Consider the following 21,971-nt stretch of genomic DNA (forward strand, 5'->3'; position numbering starts at 1 on the left):
TTTTAAGATTAAAATATATTTTTGAAATATGAAAAAGCAGCTTCTGTGATAGTAATAAAACAAGGTGACTGACTCGTATCTCACTACAGTTTGTTTCTGGTTGGTCATGTTGACAATTATGAGGAGGAGGGGGATGTAGAATAAGCCCTGCATCACGCTCAGTAATGCAATATCTTGGAGAAGGAGTACAGAAGGTTTACCTGTCATGATAAGAGGACTGCAGCACTTGTAGACTAATTGATGGGAGAAGCTGCAATTGTTCTCCTTTTAGCAGAAAGGCAGATTCAATAAAAGTATTTCAAAATCCATGAGGTCCTTTTTTTGTATAGCCTAGGTAAAGAGCACCTGTTTCCACCACCAGAGTAGGCACTAACCAGAATTAAATATGAGAAGACAGATGAGGATTTCCTTATATGAAATGCCCTATTTTGGATTTGCATGGCTTATCCTGGAAGTGTGGTATAAACAGCTTCGATTGCAACTTTTGTAAAGGAATTAAGTAAATATTTGAAAAAGAAAACATTTCAGAACTATGGAAAAGAACAGAGTGGAGTTAATTGGATAGTTCTTTCACACAAGCTGGCATAGTTGCAGTAGATTAACTGACCTCCTATGTGGCAGGGTTTTGTATTGTATGTTACCTCCTTGTTTTTCCTCACTATTATGTATAACTCTACACTGCCAGGTCACAAAAACCTGTTTGTTTTGCACCTTGGAAAATGGCCCAGAGTCAAATTCATGTTCGTTTTACTTGTGTCGTGCAGAATTTGTTTTGCATTAACTCTGGGTATGTGAACAATACAAACTCTGATGCTTGCTGTGAATTATTGAGCACTGCAAGGCTTCTGCTAACTACTTTCCAAGTGGTGTTTTAAGTCCATCTGTCCAGCCTGCTAACCCTTCAGCAAACTTTGAGAGAAAAAAAACTACTGCTCTTGTCCCAACACAGGTCTTTTAAAGTTTCTGATTACAATTGGAAATAGGTCATGTCTCGAACAAATCAGTTTGTTGTGTTTGGCGCAATCTGCTTCAGTTGGAAGGTAGATCCTTTGAATAAAGTAATAGTCAATTAAAATTGTGAGGAGCCAGCATGGTGAAAATTTGCAATGGGGACCTAAAGTGCTGATTCGGTGTTGTAAGGATTTACTGTAGAGTCATCGGGTCATAAAGCTGGGTAGCATGGAAACAGACCCTTTCGGTTAACTCATCCATGCTGACAAGATAATTTAATCCTATTTGCCAGCATGTGGCTCATATCCCTCTAAATCCTTCCTGTTGATGTGGAGGTATTGGTGTTGGACTGGGATGGACAAAGTTTAAAAATCACACAACACCAGGTTAGAGTCCAACAGGTTTATTTGGAAGTACAAACTTTTGTCTTGCTGCTTCAGGTAGCGAGGGGAAGGGGGGATGGGGCAGCATCATAGGACGCAGAATGTAAAATAAAAGATCAAAGTGACCTACAACTGAAGTGATATATTGGGCAAACTTACATCGCTATTAAGTCTTAATCACTGAAAATGGGGATGCAGGTTTTGATTCATTTATACATAATTCCTATTCGTATACCCATCCAGATGCCTTTTGAATGTTGTAATTGTACCAGCCTCCTCCACTTCCTCTGGCAGCTCATTCCATAAACGCACTGCCTTCTGTCCTTTAGGTCCCTTTCAAATCTTTCCCCTCTGGTTTCAGACTCCCCTACTCTGGGGAAAAAACTTGGCTATTCACCCTATCTTTGCCCCTCGTGATTTTATAAATGTCAGCCTCTGATGCTCCAGGGAAAACCGCCCCATCCTATTCAACCTCTCCTTATAGCTCAAACCCTCCAAGCCTGGCAATGTCCTTGTAAATCTTTTCTGAACCCTTTCAAGTTTCACATCGTCCTTCCTATAGCAGGGAGATCAGAATTGAATGCAGTATTCCAAAAGTGGCCTAACCAATGTCCTATACAACCGCAACATGACATCACAACTCTTATACTATTATTAGCTACATATGCTCCCATAATGACATAAATCAATGATGTAACATATTTCTAGCTTGTTTTCACACTGAAAATGGTCCACAACATTTCTGCACGACCTCTTTGCTTTCCATTCAAGTATTTTAAAGAGATTGTGCCCTTTTAATAGGTTCTCAGTGAACAGAGTGTGAGGTTTCAGTGTGTTACAGTGGATTGTTTTCTGAAGTAAGATGAGCACACACGCTGCTGAATGGGCACCTACAAAATATTCCTTTTACAAAAATGAAGGTTCTGATTTGCAGACACAACCTGGAGGAAGCAGATGACCGCTTGCTTTAGGTTCAGTGCTGATTGTAATGACCCCAGAAATGCTGTTGGTTTTTCTGTTGATGGTTTTCACCTCATTCTGGCTGTTTCATCAAGCGATAAGCTGTCATCAAAACCAGCAAGGTGCACATACTGTTACTTAGATTGTTCTCTCAGTTGGAGGCACCGAGCAATCAGAGCTTGTGGTGGGACAGAGGAAGGTGTTTAATTATACTTCATTTCTAGTTTTAACTGTTAAAGCACTGGTATTATTTGTTCTTTATGATGCAGTAGTTCCAGTCTCTCTTTATCACCATATAGGTGTCGTGACATTTGCTCTGCCTCTCATCCTTCCATTCCACCACTCCATCTCACTCTGTTCTTGCTGTAGCTTAGTGATAGCACTCATGCCTCTGTGACAGAACATTTTGGGTGGAAATCTGACTTCAAAGGGTTGAGCACAAAACCCAAACCCTTATTTCAGTGCAGTAAGGAGCTAGGAACTCTGCAGTGTCAGACATAGGAAGCATTTACTCTCGGTCCCATCTTTCCTCTCTGCTAAGTGTAAATAATCCCACCAATCCCACCAATTTGGAAGTCCTGTTTCAAAGAAGAACAGACTAGTTTTTGCCTGTGCCCTGTTCACTATTTGTTCCTTTAACAATGCTAAACATCTCTTGATGTCACTATCACCTTGTTGCTTTAGTCCTTTGCTGTGCACATTATGTTACAGTAAAGGCTGTATTTGAGAAATATTTAATTGGCTGTGCAGTGCTTTGGGATACCCTGGGGTCCTCAAAAGTGCCGTCTAAGTCTATTAGGGTCCACTTTCACAGGTACTACATGATTCTTTAGTCTGTTCAGGAATTGGGTCTTTATTCACCTCCTGAGTGTTAGTGAGTGTTTGTTGCTAGAGGGGAGAAGTGATGTGTCCTTGTCTGGTGTCCACACACACTATTTATAGCAGGGGCCATGCATCTTGATGAGCCAAGACTTGCCCGGTATTTTTCCCCCATTTCCCTAGCCAATGGACAGACAGGCTAACTTTCCTTACAACAAACCTTCCTTCCAATAAAAGCTGGCTTTGTTCAACTTTCTCAACATTGTCCAAGGATCAAACGTGCATCTTTACCTATTTGTGGGTTAAACTCCTTGAAGAGTTGAGCATTGGCTGTCAGGATGTCGTGAATTTGGTTGATCCACATCTAATAAGTGATACGAATTTGCGAGTTTCGAGAAGATTTGTAGCTCAGGTTGAGGTTCTGGATGTCAGTTTGCTCGCTGAGCTGGAAGGTTAATTTTCAGACATTTCGTCACCATACTAGGTAACATCATTAGTGAGCTCTGGATGAAGCACTGGTGGTATAGCCCACTTTCTATTTACGTGCTTAAGTTTCCTTGGGCTGGTGACGTCATTTCCTGTTCTGTTTCTCAGGGAGTGGTAAATGTGATCCAAGCCGATGTGTTCGTTGATAGAGTTCCGGTTGGAATGCCATGCTTCTAGGAATTCTCATGTGTGTATTTGTTTGACTTGTCCTAGGATGGATACGTTGTTCCAGTTGAAGTGGTGTCCTCCTTTATCTGTATGTAAAGACACTAGTGAGAGAGGGTCATGTCCTTTTGTGGTGAGTTGGTGTTCATGTATCCTGGTGGCTAGTTTTCTGCCTGTTTGTGCAATGTAGTGTTTGTTACAGTTCTTGCAAGATATTTTATAAATGACATTTGTTTTGCTTGTCTGTATAGGGCTTTCAAGTTCATTAGCTGCTGTTTTAGTGTGTTGGTGGGTTTGTAGGCTACCATGATGCCAAGAGGTCTGAGTAGTCTGGCAGTCATTTCTGGGATGTCTTTGGTGTAGGGGAGAGTGGCTCGGGTTTCTGGACGTTTTGTCTGCTTGTTTGCGTTTGTTGCTAAGAAATCGGCGGACTGTGTTCATTGGGTACCCATTCTTTTTGAATGTACTGTGTAGTTCCTCTGTGCTGCTGTGTGTGCTGGCTCATTGAAATAATATTCTAATGCAGCATCGTTTGTGGATGTTGGGATGATCGCTCCTGTAGTTCAGTATTTGGTCTGTATGTGTTGTTTTCCTGTAGACGCTGGTTTGAAGTTTCCCATTAGCTGTTCACTCTACTGTGTCATCTAGGAATGGCAGTTTGTTATTGTTTCCTCCTCCTTAGTGAATTTTCTGCCAGTAAAGGTATCATTGATGGTCTTGAAGGTTTCCTTTAATTTGTTTCATTTAGTGATGACAAAGGTATCATCCATGTAGCGGACCCAAAGTTCAGGTTGGATGATTGGCAGAGCTGTTTGTTGGCGTCTCTGCAATACTGCCTCTGCTAAGAACCCTGATATCGGGTTGGATCCCATTTACCACCCCCTGAGAGAAAAAAAGGAAATTACATCACCACAGGAAATGGCATCACTAATCCAAGGAAACATTAAATAGAAAACGGGCCATACCACCAGTCCTTCATCCGAAGGCTCACTGATGATGTTGCCTAGTATGGTGATGAAACATCTAAAAATGAACCTTCCAGCTGAGCGAGCAAACCTACATCCAGTGATACGAATGCCTTTGGGGTCTTCAAGCGCTGGTCATGTATTTTGTTGCCCCATGTGCACCTTTGTTCCATTTATTCTGCTTTGCTCTGTATTACTTTGTATACATAGCCAACAGAATTCTTTTGGTTTCCATCTTGAAAGCTCCAACTGTTCCAAGATCCCTAGCGTTTTGATCATTTCAAATTTCTACAATTTGTTTTACATAGAAAATTGTATCACCAGTATTTGGGAGAAAGCAAGTCAGTATAATTGAAGGATCTGTTGGGTTTTACATTGTAGCTGAACATAGTTTCTGTTTATGTTCATCAATAGGGCACTCTCCATGTGTTTGGATGTTTCATGTCCGGGTTCATCAGATGGAACTATGGGTGCATATGGAGTATTTTACTTGCATATTTTTGTCCTGATTGAACCTAATGTATTTTGTTGCTGAGTAATTTCTAAATCTGTTACTATACTGATGTACTTTCAATTTGACTTCATTCTTTCTTCGTCAGTAGGATTGGCCATGCCATTTCAGCAGCTGAAAGAGTCTGATGGTCTGATTGAAACACAACTCCCCAGCCATATGCAACGGATTGAATTTGATAAGCTACAGTTGTCTTCTGCCTATGACGATAAGTATGTTGAGGTAAGTTCTGTCCCTGTCTCTGTGGGTCTTGGCTGAGCATGCTCTAACCCTTACAACAATTATTATGCAATTGATTGAAATTCCAGTTTCATCAGAAAAAGTGCTGGTTATGGGTCTTGAACACTTGAAATGCATATTTATGGCACAGTTTTGCCTTGAACAGATAAGCACTTCAAACTTACAACAACATTTAATGGATAAATCAGTTTCATTTTTGTCGTAATCTCTTGGCAATTGATGGTTTGTAATTTTGATTTCAGCAAATCATATCCATTAAAACCATTTTGGTTGGAATGATAGGCAGAGTCTACATCCACCGGATAATAAAGATAGCAAATTATATTGACCTGATGTTTAAAACTCTGCAAATTTTCTTAAACAAACTGTTCTGTTCTGAGCCAGTACGGAGTTTTTTAAATGACACAGGTATTTGAAATTTTGGATTTTGCGATCGAGGCGAGTCTTGACTTCATCCAATTTCGGTTTCTAAAGAAGCCTTGTTAAATTTTCTTGTCCATGTTTTGCACTCTTTGACCAGTTTAAATGTTTAAAACATTTTACTCAAGCGCTCTTTTGGCTAATTAGACAGAAGGATTCAGAATTTGGTTTGCAGTTCAACTCTATTTTGGAAATAAAATGCTTCCTACTAAAACCACCACGTGAGCGTTTGTGAAATTCCCACAATCTTTACTCTCTGTCTAGCTCTATCTGTCTGAGAAAGGATATTACCCTCAATGATCCACATTTTGGAGTTGGACCATTGGACTCTCCTTCCACTCCAATGTAGGGCTAGTCTCTTTCTATTAAAGTGGGTCCCGCAGGTCAGAGTGGATCTTCTTCTGGGTCATCTTAGGTCGTTGCACTTTTGTTTTATTTCAAAAAATGTTCAAAAAATCTTTGTAGCCATGAATGGTTACTAGAGCAGTTCGATTTTATACAGTCTTTGCATATGGAGAGCAAACAGAACCCAAGCATTTCTAACCAATACAAAATTATATTTACTTACATTTGAGACAGAAGGGAGGACCAGATAACTGAACGGACTCCCCTTTAATTTTGAAAGAAAGACATTAGATGCTGGTCTTTACCCACTGTGCCTTGGAAGCAGCTTCCCCAAGCTTTAGGGCATATCTCAGCATGTAGTCCTGGACCTTGGAATGTGCCAGTCTGCGACACACAGTCGAAGTCAGCTCCTTGCTCTGGAAGACCAGCAGGTTATGCACGTGCTTCCACTGAGTCCTGTCGTGTATCTTGTATCTTCACTGAGAGGGGGTCTTCCAGATATGTGTTTTGTCCCCTCCCCTCACCCTGGATCTTTCCAAATGTTCTGTGGCCTTTGGTCAATGGGGTAATATATGCCATTCAAAGCATCCAATGGGGTTGCACTAACTCTATTCTCTGTGGCCATGTCGGGAAGGTCTAAAGTGCACGTTCTCAGGTACTGGCCGGAAGTCAAGCTGCCAGAAAGTCTGATTGATACTTCTCCAATACACAACCCATGGGCTGTTGTAACTGGTTCCCCCTGAACCTTTGTGACCTCTTTTCCACTGTTCTCTGTAGCCAATAGCTGCTGGCTGCTATTTAAATGAATTTGACCCTTTTTCTGTCAGGCTGTGGGTTAATTTAGAATGTTGAATTTAGGGTTCCGATGACTTGACAGCATTTTGTACTGTGCCCTCTGGTGTTACAAGTCAAACAGTGTTGTCAAAGACTGTCCATTTTTGTAGATCATGCTCTCCATCCATGGTTTGTCAGTCCGTCTGAGATGCTGAATATTTTTAAATGATGTAATATGTCATTCTCCACCTGCCTTTTAACATTCCACAGCTTTGTGTTGTCAGATTGTGTTGTCAGGAGGTCATTCAAGAGCTCAAGGGAGTTAGGCTGGAAGCTAAAAGCTAGGACAGACAGAATCATCATCTCTGGGTTGTTGCCCACGTGACAGTGAGGCAAAGAATAGGGAGACAGTGCAGTTGAACACGTGGCTGCAAGGATGGTGTAGGAGGGAGGGCTTCAGATATTTGGACAATTGGACTGCATTCTGAGGAAGGTGGGACCTGTACAAACAGGACGGGTTGCACCTGAACCAGAAGGGCACCAATATCCTGGGAGGTAGGTTTGCTAGCACTCTTCGGGGGGGTTTAAACTAATTTGGCAGGGGGATGGGATCCGGACTTGTAGTCCAGCAAGTAAGCTAGCTGTGTGTCAGGATGCCCAAGACTGTAGGGAGGCTGTGGAGAAGGTAGCACTGACAGGGACTACTTGCGGACACAGAGATGGGCTCAAGTGCGTATACTTCAACGCAAGGAGTATCAGAAATAAGGTGGGTGAACTTAAGGCGTGGATCGGTACCTGGGACTACGATGTTGTGGCCATCACGGAAACGTGGATAGATGAGGGGCAGGAATGGCTGTTGGAGGTTCGTGGTTACAGATGTTTCAGTAAGATTAGGGAGGGTGGTAAAAAAGGAGGGGGGGTGGCATTGCTAATTAGAAATGGTGTAATGGCTGCAGAAAGGAAGTTTGAGGGGGATCTGCCTCTGGAGGTAGTATGGGCTGAAGTCAGAAATAGGAAAGGTGCAATCACCTTGTTGGGTGTTTACTATAGGCCCCCCAATAGCAGCAGAGATGTGGAGAAACAGATTGGGAAACAGATTTTGGAAAGGTGCAGAAGCCACAGGGCCGTAGTCATGGGCGACTTCAACTTCCCAAATATTGATTGGAAGCTCTTTAGATCAAGTAGATTGGATGGGGCGGTGTTTGTGCAGTGTGTCCAGGAAGCTTTTCTAACGCAGTATGTAGATTGTCCAACCAGAGGGGAGGCCATATTGGATTTGGTACTCGGTAATGAACTGGGACAAGTGGTGGGCTTGTTACTGGGTGAACATTTTGGTGATGGTGACCACAATTCTGTGACTTTCACCTTGGTTATGGAGAGAGAGAGGTGCGCACAACCAGGTAGATTTTACAATTGGGGGAAGGGAAATTACGATGCTGTAAGACAGGATTTGAGGAGCATACGTTGGGAGCATAAGCTGTCAGGGAAGGATGTGGTGGAAATGTGGAACTTTTTCAAGGAGCAGATACGATGTGTCCATGATATGTATGTACCTATCAGGCAGGAAAGAAATGGTCGTGTGAGGGAGCCTTGGTTGACGAGGGAGGTTGAATGTCTAGTAAAGAGGAAGAAGGAGGCTTACATAAGGTTGAGGAAACAGGGTTCAGACAGAGCAGTGGAGGGATACAGGATAGCCAGAAGGGACCTGAAGAAAGGGATTAGGAGAGCTAAGAGAGGGCATGAAAAATCCTTGGCGGATAGGATCAAGGATAACCCCAAGGCATTTTATGCGTATGTGAGAAACCTGAGAATGACGAGAACGAGGGTAGGTCCGATCAAGGACAGTAGTGGGAGACTGTGTATTGAGTCAGAAGAGATAGGAGAGGTCTTGAACAAGTACTTCTCTTCAGTATTTATGAACGAGAGGGACCGTGAAACGGACTGTTAAGCTAGAAAAGATACTTGTTAGGAAGGAAGATGTGTTGGACATTTTGAACAACTTGAGGATAGACAAGTCCCCCAGGCCTGACGGGATATATCCTAGGATTATGTGGGAAGCAAGACAGGAAATTGCAGTACCATTGGCAATGATCTTCTCGTCTTCACTGGCAACGGGGGTGGTACCAGGGGACTGGAGAGTAGCGAATGTTGTGCCCCTGTTCAAAAAAGGGAATAGGGATAACCCCGGGAATTACAGGCCAGTTAGTCTTACTTCTGTGGTAGGCAAAGTAATGGAAAGGGTACTGAGGGATAAAATTTATGAGTATTTGGAAAGACACTGCTTGATTAGGGACAGCCAGCACGGATTTGTGAAGGGTAGGTCTTGCCTTACAAGTCTTATTGAATTCTTCGAGGAGGTGACCAAGCATGTGGATGAGGGTAGAGCAGTGGATGTAGTGTACATGGATTTTAGTAAGGCATTTGATAAGGTTCCCCATGGTAGGCTTATGCGGAAAGTCAGGAGGCATGGGATAGAGGGAAATTTGGCCAATTGGATAGAAAACTGGCTAACCGGTCGAAGTCAGAGAGTGGTGGTAGATGGTAAATATTCAGCCTGGAGCCCAGTTACAAGTGGAGTTCCGCAGGGATCAGTTCTGGGTCCTCTGCTGTTTGTAATTTTTATTAATGACTTAGATGAGGGAGTCGAAGGGTGGGTCAGTAAATTTGCAGATGATACGAAGATAGGTGGAGTTGTGGACAGTGAGGAGGGCATTTGTCGTTTGCAAAGGGACTTAGATATGATGCAGAGCTGGGCTGAGGAGTGGCAGATGGAGTTCAACCCTGCCAAGTGTGAGGTTGCCCATTTTGGAAGAACAAATAAGAATGCGGAATACAGGGTTAATGGTAGGGTTCTTAGTCAGGTGGAGGAACAGAGTGATCTTGGGGTCTATGTACATAGATCTTTGAAAGTTGCCACTCAAGTGGATAGAGTTTGTAAGAAGGCCTATGGAGTATTATCGTTCATTAGCAGAGGGATTGAATTCAAGAGTCGTGAAGTGATGTTGCAGCTGTACAGGACTTTGGTTAGGCCACAGTTGGAGTACTGTGTGCAGTTTTGGTCGCCTCACTTTCGGAAAGATGTGGAAGCTTTGGAGAGGGTGCAGAGAAGATTTACCAGGATGTTGCCTGGAATGGAGAATAGGTCGTTTGAGGATAGGTTGAGAGTTCTCGGCCTTTTCTTGTTGGAACGGCGAAGGATGAGGGGTGACTTGATAGAGGTTTATAAGATGATCAGAGGAATAGATAGAGTAGACAGTCAGAAACTTTTTCCCCGGGTACAACAGAGTGTTACAAGGGGACATAAATTTAAGGTGAAGGGTGGAAGGTATAGGGGAGATGTCAGGGGTGGGTTCTTTACCACTCCCACGGGCAGCGCATTCCATGCCCCCACCACTCTCTGGGTAGAGTCAGAATAATTGGCGACCTTTAAGCGGCATTTGGATAGGTACATGGATGGGTGCTTAATCTAGGTTAGAAGTTCGGCACAACATCGTGGGCCGAAGGGCCTGTTCTGTGCTGTATTGTTCTATGTTCTATTTGTTCTATTGCTTGTCCAACGTCTAGTCTTGTGTGTAACTACAGCTGAATGCTGAGAATGTCCTGTTCTCCACGTCTGTTGAAAAACTTGTCCGATTACAACCATCCCCTTGTTAGCTATTATCTTAAACTGAACATCTACTTCAGCCTTGGTGAGCTAGTCATCCCTGGACTGAGCTTCTGACCCTTTATCCTCTGCAGTATCACCTGCCTTGTGCCCAAACTACACTCATTTGAATCATCCTGTGCTCCTCTGGTCACACTCAAATGATACATTTCCCATTGATCTCAATTCACCTGAAAAGCTGTTCCACTCCACGGGACTATTTCATATTTGCGATGTCCTTGCTGATCTACTTTGGGTCCTGGAACCACGTGCCTTTAATTTGAAATTCTGTTCCTTGTATTTAAATCTTCCAGAGCTGCCTGCTTCAATGAAAGCTCTCTAATCCTGCAATCCACTTACAAAATCCCAGTTACTCTGATTCCAACCCTTTCTATCCAGATTTCCTGCAGATTATTCCATCAACCTCTTCCCCCACCCACCCGTTCACTCGCAGCATTGCCTGCCTTGAAATCCCCCTCTGTCTCTCTCTCTCTCTCTCTCTCTCTCACACACACACACACACACACACACACACACAGTAATAGAGCACAGAAACAGACCCTTCGGTCTAATTCGTCCATGCCGACCAGGTATCTCAACTGATCTATTCCCATTTGCCAGCATTTGGCCCATATCCCTTTCAACCGTTCCTATTCATTTACCCATCCAGTTGCCTTTTAAATGTAATCGTACCAGCCTCCACCACTTCCTTTGGCAGCTTGATCCATTTGAGCACCACCTTCTGTTTGAAAAAGCTGACCCCCCAGGTCCCTTTTATGTTTTTCCTCTCATTTTAAACCTATGCCCTTTAGTTTTGGACTCCTCTCCCTTGGGCAAAAGACCTTGGCCATGCCCCACATGATTTCCTAAACCTCTGTAAGGTCACCCCTCAGCCTCCGACGCCTCCCGGGAAAAAAGCCCCAGCCTATTCGGTTTCTCCCAATAACTCAAACCCTCCAACCCCGGCAACATCCTCATAAATCTTTTCTGAGCCCCTTCAAGTTTAACGCCATCTTTCCTATCACAGGGAGACCAGAATTGAACTTAGTATTCTAAAAGAATCCTTACAAAAGCATCTTCAAAACCATTAAAATGCAGCTTTCTGACCACATGCTTTAGTACTGTATGTAATCTCTTTCTCCTTGACTTTGTATCTGTTATGTCTCTGTGTAAGTTCTACTGAAGCTAAATAACAGGAACCCTATTAAAACTGCTGGGGAGCACTACTGAGTGGATGGAGGGGGATTAGATTAGATTACTTAGTGTGGAAACAGGCCCTTTGGCCCAACAAGTCCACACTGACCCGCCAAAGCACAACCCACCCAGACCCCTACATTTACCCATTCACCTAACACTACGGGCAATTTAGCATGGCCAATTCACCTAACCTGCACATTTTTGGATTGTGGGAGGAAACTGGAGCACCCGGAGGAAACCCACGCAGACACGGGGAGAACGTGCAAACTTCACACTGTCAGTCGCCTGAGGTGGGAATTGAACCCGGGTCTCTGGCGCAGTGCTGTGCTGCCCATTGGTTTTGGTTGTCGAAGCTCAATCACCTCTGCGATGATCATTTGGTTCAGCCATCTTCTGTATTTACTACAATAATGAATCAGTTAATGTTCATATCAAGGAAGAACTAGATACCATCCAGGCTTGGCTGGCAATGGCAAATAGCATCTGCACCATTTAAGTATTAGGCAAGGGGCATGTTTTCAGGATAGAGACATTTCACTTCTTCTTTCAGTGCCATTACTGTTGGGTCTTCTCCAAAATGATTGCTGAGCAAGAACTTAACCAGATTCATTGCATCCAGTGCTGATTAAATAACCAAACCCTCATCCCTCTTCATCACTTTAGTTGATCATCAACTTGTGAACGATGCTGTACATCCACTCTTTTGTTATCAGGGTACAGTGGCTACAGGATGCTTTATGTACAGGGTGCAGTGAGTTGCCAAGGCTTCTTGGCAAGACCCTCTAAAGCATCCAACTCCGCTTTGCCCACAAGGACGGGTGCGGAATCCTTTCCCGATTTCCTTAGAGCTGTCTCACCATCCAGACGGCGTAGCTGTTCCATCAAAGTCTTTGGACACTAACAATAACGTGGGAGCCCTTTCGTCACCAGTGTTGCGAGAGGAAAGCCCACCATCCAGAAGGATTAGGAATGGGCAATAAATACAGGCACTGTTGAAAACATCTAGCCAAGGCCGAGTGATAACAAAATGCCAGCATGCTGTTTTGCTCTAATATTTGTAGTTGAAGATAATTTTTCAAATGCATTTCAGAAATATGGTCATGTAGGTACGAATTAGCTCTGACGCCAGGATGTATTCTCTAGAGAATGACACGATGGAAAGAATGGAGCAAACTCTCTGAAGTTTGAGCTTCCTCTGGATGCCTGAGTTGGATAGAAACTTCATAATTGCCACGATGGGTGGCCCAAGGGTTTCCTGTTAATCTGGAAGTAGAAGGAGAATCTCTCTGCATCTTCTACCATTAATCCGACAGCAAAGGTCACCCATAAGTCCCAGTGTTTTGGACTCCATTGGTAACACAGCACACCACGATGAAAACCACAGAACCATCTGGAAACGGAAGCAGGCTTTTCTTGCACATTCAGCAAAGACTTGTCATTCGAAAGGACTTTCAATTCTGTAAAACTTCCACGGTGCTGTGCAGAGCTTCCAACAGATGCAATGTCCAGACTAAAATGCCTGCTGCTGGTGTACCTCATGAAGGTTGTTTACTTGGAATTAGATGGGGATCGCACTCTGAGGGAGAACGCTGTGCTGACTAGGGATATGCTAATGGAATTTGCATTAAATAAATATTCATATTGAGAAACTGTAGCCATATGTTTCCAAAGTAAAGCTTTCTGGGCAGCGTTTGAGTTGGTCTGTCAGCAGCAGATTGCTCAAATACATTCAGGCTGTTAACAACCCAACGGACTGTTGAAAAAGAGGGGAAAGGCATAACTGCATCAGAGAAGCAGCAAGCTTTCACATCTCTGCACTGCTTCAGGTTTACAGTAGTTTCATAGATTAATGTCGGGGAACTGTTTCCTTTGAGGGCAACAAAGTCAACTATACTGTGTTCACTTCAGAAAATTGTTTAGTCGTCAATGTTGTCCCATCGGATTTGCAGCCTTATTTCTGATGTACATATTCATTAGAACAGTCTGTGCTCGTAGAGAGGATTTCAGTAGCAACATTAAAATGAAGGAAAACATTTGGGACCTCTGTACTGTCAAAGTGCAGCTTTAGCAAACACTTACTGTGCCAGGAAAAAAAGGATTCTGAGGTGGAGAATCTAAATTTACACTGACAAACTGCAATAGCTTGAAAGTTGTCTTCCAATTGTGACAAATCGGATTGGTTGACGTCCTTCCATCCAAGAGAACTGATGGACATGCAACAAACGATTACATTTCAGATGGCACGGGTGTCGTCTTTGTTGCTCCTTCACTAGTGGTTGTGAAAGCTAGGAGACTGGTTCTTTTGTAAGTGCCACACATGAAGCTGCCCAGTGATGATGGTGGTTGTTTTTGGCTTTGGTGCTGTGCCAAGCCAGGTCATCGTGATAATCCCAGCCAACCCACAGGAGGTATTGCTGTTCTCTTGTCAACTGGTGACTGTCACATGCAATATTTGATGTTTGAGGCCTTGCCGTGTTTGTAAACATCCTTGAAGTGGAGATCTGAGCACCCGCTGGTCATCGAGCTCTGGATATCTCATCATACAGGGAGTCCTTGGTTATGTGACTGTCTTCCATTCTGCCCACGTGCCCAAGTCCATAAAGATATTCCTGTTTGACCAGCACCCATGCTTTCCTTTGAGAAGACTAACATCTTTGTGACTTCATGCTGCCAGGCCTGACCCTTGATCTGCTAGAGACAATGAAGTTAAAAGTTTTTGATCTTTTTAGGATAGCTGTCGATTGTTTCACAGTAGGGTTAAAATCAACTCGGTAAAAACAATGACTGCAGATGCTGGAAATCAGATTCTGGATTAGTGGTGCTGGAAGAGCACAGCAGTTCAGGCAGCATCCAAGTAGCTTCGAAGTCGATGTTTCACAGCTGTACAACAAGATGCGGCGAACGCAAGTCTTATAAACCAGTCAGGTTTAATGGATACTAACCAACAGCTTAAAACAGACAGACCTTTTGTAGTTCAGAAATTCATATGGATATGTTTTTTGAATATGCTGCTTGACTCTTCCTGCCTTGCTATGCCTTTCTAAGAGGTGTTACCAGACACTGCTTCCCTCTAAAGTTCAGGGTATCACCATTTTAAATCTCTTTCAATTTGCAGCCTTCTGATTTGGTGCATCTGGCACGTTTTCCAGGAATGTGAGCCCCCTCTTCCCTCTACCTGGAATTGAGAGTGGCCATGTCTCTGTTCAGAAAAGAAGTCATGGGCTTCTCAGCATCCTGGCTTCGTCGTTTTTATCAACATAGAACAGAACAGCCCAAATATTCCGATCAGGATTTGAGCCCCTAATTCCAAACAGATTGCATACATACTTGCTTTCAATTATTTGGGTCCATCTTCCAGTCCTGCATATCTCACCAAGCACAAGAATCCTTGCAAATAGCAGCACAGGGAATTTTTGTTTTAACAGAACTCACCATTGCAGTCAGGTATGTTAAATGTATGAAGTGACCAACACTGTTTTTAAAAAAAAGACTTTAGAGAGAAGGTGCGTGGCAGGTGAATGGATCCTGGGGTCAGTGAGGAGTTGGAGGGGGGGTGCAGGAGGGCAGGTCGCGTGGATTGGTTCAGGAGGCCTGTTGCTGAGTTAAGGGAGTAGCAAGTTGGATTAGAATGATGGGGCGATGATCAGAAAAGTCATAGAGATGTACAGCACGGAAACAGGCCCTTTGGTCCAACTCGTCCATGCCGACCAGATCTCCTAACCTAATCTAGTCCCATTTGCCAGCACTTGGCCCATATCCCTCTAAACCCCTTCCTATTCATATACCCATCCAAATGCATTTTAAATGTTGAAATTGTACCAATCTCCACCAGTTCCTCTGGCAGCTCGTTCCATACACGCACCATCTTCTGCATGGAAAAGTTGCCCCTTTGGTCCCTTTTAAATCTTTCCCCTCTCACCTTAAACCTAAGTCAGGTCAGGTTGGGGCTGTGTTGTTGTCAGGAGAGGGTTTGGAGCTGCAGGATCAGGGCTGTGTTAAGGTCATTCTAGAGGGAACCATCTGGAGGGGTGACAAACAGAGTACATCAAACAGCAGATGTGGGCTGGACAGTTCCTATAGATTTTTCAGCAATCCATCATGTGTTGAGGACCGCGAGTCACCAATTATTTGTCATCTTTACAAGTGACGTCAGTTCTTCCCTCCTGACAACCTAGCTTTAATCTTCCTTCACAGCCACTTGGCTTTGTACTGTCTTACCAGCTGGTGCTTGAATTTCTTTTCCTGGGCCTTCAGCTTTCTTCATTCTCAAGATTGATCTCCAGCACTCGCTCCCGAGCACGATGTGAGCTCTTTCACAGACCCGGGGCTTCACCAAGCTGGCGTTGCTTTTGGGTTTCTCTGACATCCGGCCTTCCTCTGCTTCACCCAGTGGTGTACTGTTTGTGGGCTTCTTTCTCAGCTGCAGTGGCTCCATCTGGACCCCAACAAAAAAAAAAACAGTGAATGTTTCAGCTCCTCGGGCCTCTTCTGAAGCTCTGACTGGCTGGGGCCTGTTTTCCCCCTCTCTCAAAGTACCAGACTGGCCAGCAGCCTGGAAGTAGCAGCCTTTTGCTTTCACTGCCCACGAATCAATAACTAAGCACGAAATGAATATTTTTTGACAGTATTCATTCCAGAAAATGACAATGTTGTTGAGGAGAACACTGAGATACAGGCTACTAGACCAGGTGGGATTGAGGTTCACAAGTATTCGAAATCCTGCAGAGTGTGAAAATAGATAAGTCCCCTGGGCCGGATGGGATCTATTCTAGGATCCTCTGGGAAGCCAGGGAGGAGATTGCCGAGCCTTTGGCATTGATCTTTAAATCGTCATTGTCTACAGGAATAGTGCCAGAAGACTAGAGGATAGCAAATGTGGTTCCCCTGTTCAAGAAGGGGAATAGAGACAACCCAGGTAATTATAGACCAGTGAGCCTTACTTCAGTTGTCGGTAAAGTGTTGGAAAAAGTTATAAGATAGGATTTATAATCATTGAGAAAAGAATAATTTGATGAGGGAAAATCAGCACGGTTTTGTGAAGGGTAGGTAATGCCTCACAAACCTTATTGAGTTCTTTGAGAAGGTGACCAAACAGATAGATGAGAGTAAACTGGTTGATGTGGTGTATATGGATTTCAGCAAGGCATTCGATAAGGTTCCCCACAGTAGGCTATGTACAAAATGTGGGGGAATGAGATTGTGGGAGATATAGCAGTTTGGATCAGTAATTGGCTTGCTGAAAGAAGACAGAGGGTGGTGGTTGATGGGAAATGTTCATCCTGGAGTCCAGTTACTAGTGGTGTACCGCAAGAGTCAGTGTTGGGTCCACTGCTGTTTGTCATTTTTATAAATGACCTGGATGAGGGTGTAGAAGGGTGGGTTAGTAAATTTGCAGATGACACTAAGGTCGGTGGAGTTATGGATAGTGACGAAGGATGTAGTAGGTTACAGAGAGATCTCGATAAGCTGCAGAGCTGGGCTGAGAGGTGGCAAATGGAGTTTAATGCGGACAAGTGTGAGGTGATTCACTTTGGTCGGAGTAACCGGAATGCAAAGTACTGGGCTAATGATAAGATTCTTGGTAATGTAGATGAGCAGAGAGATCTCAGTGTCCATGTACACAGATCCTTGAAAGTTGCCACCCAGGTTGACAGGGCTGTTCAGAAGGCATACAGTGTTTTAGCTTTTATTAATAGAGGGATCGAGTTCCGGAACCATGAGGTTATATTGCAGCTGTACAAAATTCTGGTGTGGCCGCACTTGGAGTATTGTGTACAGTTCTGGTCACTGCATTATAAGAAGGATGTGGAAGCTTTGGAAAGGGTGCAGAGCAGATTTACGAGGATGGTGCCTGGTATGGAGGGAAGGTCTTACGAGGAAAGGCTGAGGGACTTGAGGCTGTTTTCATTGGAGTGAAGACAGTTGAGTGGTGACTTAATAGAGACATATAAGATAATCAGAGGGTTAGATAGGGTGGACAGGGAGAGCCTTTTTCTAAGTATGGGGATGGCGAGCACGAGGGGGCATAGCTTTAAATTGAGGGGTGATAGATATAGGACAGATGTCAGAGGTAGTTTCTTTACTCGGAGAGTAGTAAGGGTATGGAATGCTTTGCCAGCAACGGTAGTAGATTCAACAACTTTAAGTACGTTTGAGTCGTCATTGGACAAGCATATGGACGTGCATGAAATAGTGTAGGTTAGATGGGCTTCAGATTGGTATGACAGGTCGGTGCAACATCGAGGGCCGAAGGGTCTGTACTGCGCTGTTATGTTCTATGAGCAGCTGACTAAAAGCAGACTGACCTTTTGAACTGATCTAGGTGAGCTAACAAGACACTTCAGGAGCATCCTTCACTTGTTGATAGGTAGAAACAGTAGAGGAACAATCTGTGCCCTGAATGGTCATAAACACCTTCTGGAATGAGGTGCACAGCATTAGTCTTTGCCTCAATACAAGTTGAAGTGACAACATTTGTCTGGGAGAGGATTGACCTCCTCCTAGACCTGTAGTAAAGTAACCTCCACAATGCCATGTCCATACCCTTGATTGAATTGAATTGACTGAAAATGTTTGGCTCCTCTTGTCGGTGGTTTAGCACTCACAGGAGAGTTGATGGGATCCCTTTGATGTGCAACTTGTTGTAAGCAGCTTAGTTGCATTTGATTTGTAAGCTTGCTTTGAGTTCTTCTGCTTCTGTAATTTTTCATTTATTGAGTCCGCTCTTAGCTATTGGAGAAAGAGAGGGCGAAACAGCCAGCTCTTAACCGTGTACAAGTTGGCTCCACACATGCTTTCGCAGCAAGAATAGTTTAGTTGTCAGTGTACAAATTTAGAGGATAGGAACAACTCGCAGGAGTATGACATTCGGCCCTAATTTAGTCCCACCTTCCAGCACCTGGCCCATATCCCTTCCTATTCATATACTCATTCAAATGTCTTTTAAATGTTGAAATTGTACCAGCCTCCACCACTTCCTCTGGCAGCTCATTCCAAACACATACCACCCTCTGTGTGAAAAAGTCACCCCTTAGGTCTCTTTTATATCTTTCCCCTCTCACCCTAAACCTATGCCCTCTAGTTCTGGACTCCCCGACTCCATTGCCTATTTACCTATTTGCCTATTTTGCCTATTTACCCTACCCATGCCCCTCATAATTTTGTAAACCTCTATAAGGTCACCTCTCAACCTCCAACACACCAGGGAAAACAGCCCCAGCCTGTTCAGCCTCTCCCTATAGCTCAAATCCTCCAACCCTGGCAACATCCTTGTAAATCTTTTCTGAACCCTTTCAAGTTTCACAACATCTTTCTGATAGGAAGGAGACAAGAATTGCACACCGTATTCCAACAGTGGCCTAACCAATGTCCTGTACAGTTGCAACATGACCTCCCAACTTCTGTACTCAATACTCTGACCAACCAAAGAAAGCATCCCAAATGTCCTCTTCTCTATCCTATCTACCTGCAGCTCTCCTTTCAAGGAGCTATGAACCTGCACTCCAAGGTCTCTTTGTTCAGCAACGCTCCCTAGGACCTTACCATCAAGTGTATAATTGTGGTAAGATTTGCTTTCCCAAAATGCAGCACCTCGCATTTCTCGGATTTAAACTCCATCTGCCACTTCTCGGCCCATTGGCCCATCTGATCAAGATCCCTCCAATTTTGGTGTCATCTGCAAACTTACTAACTGTACCTTTTATGCTCACATCAAAATCACTTATGTAAATGACAAGAAGCAGTGGACTCAACACCGATCCTTGTGGCACTTCACTGGTCACAGGCCTCCAGTCTGAAAACTGCTTCCTTCTTTTTCTTAACCAACCCCTCAATTTCTTTAGTCATCCAACATTCCCTATACCTACCAGCCTTCCCTTTCACCCTGACAGGAATATACTTTCTCTGGATTCTCGTTATCTCATTTCTGAAGGCTTCCCATTTTCCAACCGTCCCTTTACCTGCGAATCAGTTTGCCCCCAATCAGTTTTTGAAAGTTCTTGCTTAATACCGTTAAAATTGGCCTTTCTCCAATTTAGAACTTCAACTTTTAGATCTAGTCTATCCTTTTCCATCACTATTTTAAAATGAATAGAATTATGGTCGCTGGCCCCAAAGTGCTCCCCCCTCACACCTCTGCCCTGCCTTATTTCCCAAGAGTAGGTCTAGTTTTGCACCTTCTCTGGTAGGTACATCCACATACTGAATCAGAAAATTTTCTTGTACACACTTAATAAATTCCTCTCCGTCTAAACCCTTAACACTATGGCAGTCCCAGTCTATGTTCGGAAAGCTAAAACCCCCTATCGTAACCACCCTATTATTCTTACAGAGAGCTGACATCTCCTTACAAGTTTGTTTCTCAATTTCCCTCTGACTATTAGGTGGTCTATAATACAATCCCAGTAAAGTGATAATTCCTTTCTTATTTCTCAGTTCCACCCAAATAACTTCCCTGGATGTATTTCCGGGAATATCCTCCCTCAGCACAGCTGTAATGCTATCCCTTACCAAAAATGCCACTCCCCCTCCTCTCTTGCCTCCCTTTCTTATCCTTCCTGCAGCATTTGTATCCTGGAACATTAAGCTGCCAGTCCTGCCCATCCCTGAGCCATATTTCTGTAATTGCTATGATATCCCAGTCCCATGTTCCTAACCATGCCCTGAGTTCATCTGCCTTCCCTGTTAGGCCCCTTGCATTGAAATAAATGCAGTTTAATTTATTAGTCCTACCATGTCCCTGCCTGCCCTGACTGATTCGCTTCTGTTCTCAACTTTACCAGTCTCAGATTAATTTCTTTCCTCACTATCTCCCTGTGTCTCACCCCCCACCTTACTAGTTTAAATCCTCCCGAGCAGATTTAGCAAATCTCCTTGCCAGTATATTAGTTCCCTTCCAATTTAGGTACAATCCGTCCTTCTTGTACAGGTCACTTCTACCCCAAAAGTGATTCCACTGGTCCAAAAATGCAAATCCTTCTCCCATACACCAGCTCCTCAGCCATGCATTCATCTGTTCTATCTTCCTATTCCTGCCCTCACTAGCTCGTGGCACTGGGAGTAATCCAGATATGACTACTGTCGAGGATCTCCATTTTAAATTCCTGCCTAACTCTCTCTAATCTCCTTTCAGAATCTCAACCTTTTTCCTTCCTATGTCATTGGTTCCAATATGGACAATGACCTCTTGTTGGCCCCTCTCCCTCTTGAGAACATTCTGCACCCTCTCTGAGACATCCTTGATCCTGGCACCAGGGAAGCAACACACCATTCTGATTTTTCGCTGCTGGTCACAGAAACATCTGTCTGTACCTTGGACTGGAGAGTCCCCGAACACAATTGATATCTCGGAACCCAATGTACCCCTTGTTGCGTTAGAGCCAATCTCAATCCTAGAAACTGGCTGTTTGTGCTACGTTCCCCTGAGAATCCATCACCCCCTACCTTTTCCAAAACAGCATACTTGTTTGAAATGGGGATATCTGCAGAAGGCTTCTGCACTAGCTGCCTACCTCTCTTGCCTTTCCTGGAGTTAGCACATCTGTGCGACTGTATCTGAGACTTCCCCGCCACCCCCCCCCCACCCCTCCCATATCTGCCATCCATCACATACTGTTGCTGTTGTAAATTCCTCATTGCGTTTAACTGTCTCTCCAACCAATCCATTCAATCAGATAAGATTTGCAACCAACAGCATTTATTGTAGATATAATTCGCCGTAATCCTTGAACTCTCTTTAAACTCCCACATCTGACAAGAAGCGCATATCACTCTACTAAATGCCATTTTTGCTCCTTCACAATCTACTGACCCAGAAAATAACATAACACGGCCCCAGGTTAAATTAATAGTTATGGTTTATATTTTAAGTTTAATAAAGAGACATATCTCAAAAAGCATGTAATCAAGAAGAACCTACTCTACTCACTACTGCAGACTTGCTGTAGGTCACACTTAAAAACAATACACTTATCTGCTTCTGTGCTGTGAACTTCACCCAAACAGTTTCTCCAAGATCAGTTGTAAATTTCACTGTTTGTTAGTTTTCCCAAATGCACTCCGATGTCCAGCGATACATGAATTCAAACAGCAAAGGCGGTAACTGTGCAGGTTCA

At 43.8% G+C, this 21,971-nt stretch overlaps 1 protein-coding gene across 3 annotated transcripts in view; it reads left to right on the forward strand.

The window, feature by feature from the left end:
* Positions 1-21,971, forward strand: part of pot1 (protection of telomeres 1 homolog) — a 331,735-nt gene that overhangs the window by 53,358 nt on the left and 256,406 nt on the right. For 2 of the 3 annotated variants that reach the window (XM_072552656.1, XM_072552657.1), the window contains exon 2: positions 5,329-5,462. In XM_072552656.1, the coding sequence (XP_072408757.1) occupies positions 5,340-5,462 (123 nt within the window). In that variant the 5' untranslated portion in view covers positions 5,329-5,339. The remainder of the gene's footprint in view (positions 1-5,328; positions 5,463-21,971) is intronic. The other variant, XM_072552655.1, reaches the window with a different exon arrangement.

The sequence above is a fragment of the Chiloscyllium punctatum genome, chromosome 32 (assembly GCF_047496795.1).
Source record: "Chiloscyllium punctatum isolate Juve2018m chromosome 32, sChiPun1.3, whole genome shotgun sequence".
Lineage (NCBI taxonomy): Eukaryota > Metazoa > Chordata > Chondrichthyes > Orectolobiformes > Hemiscylliidae > Chiloscyllium > Chiloscyllium punctatum.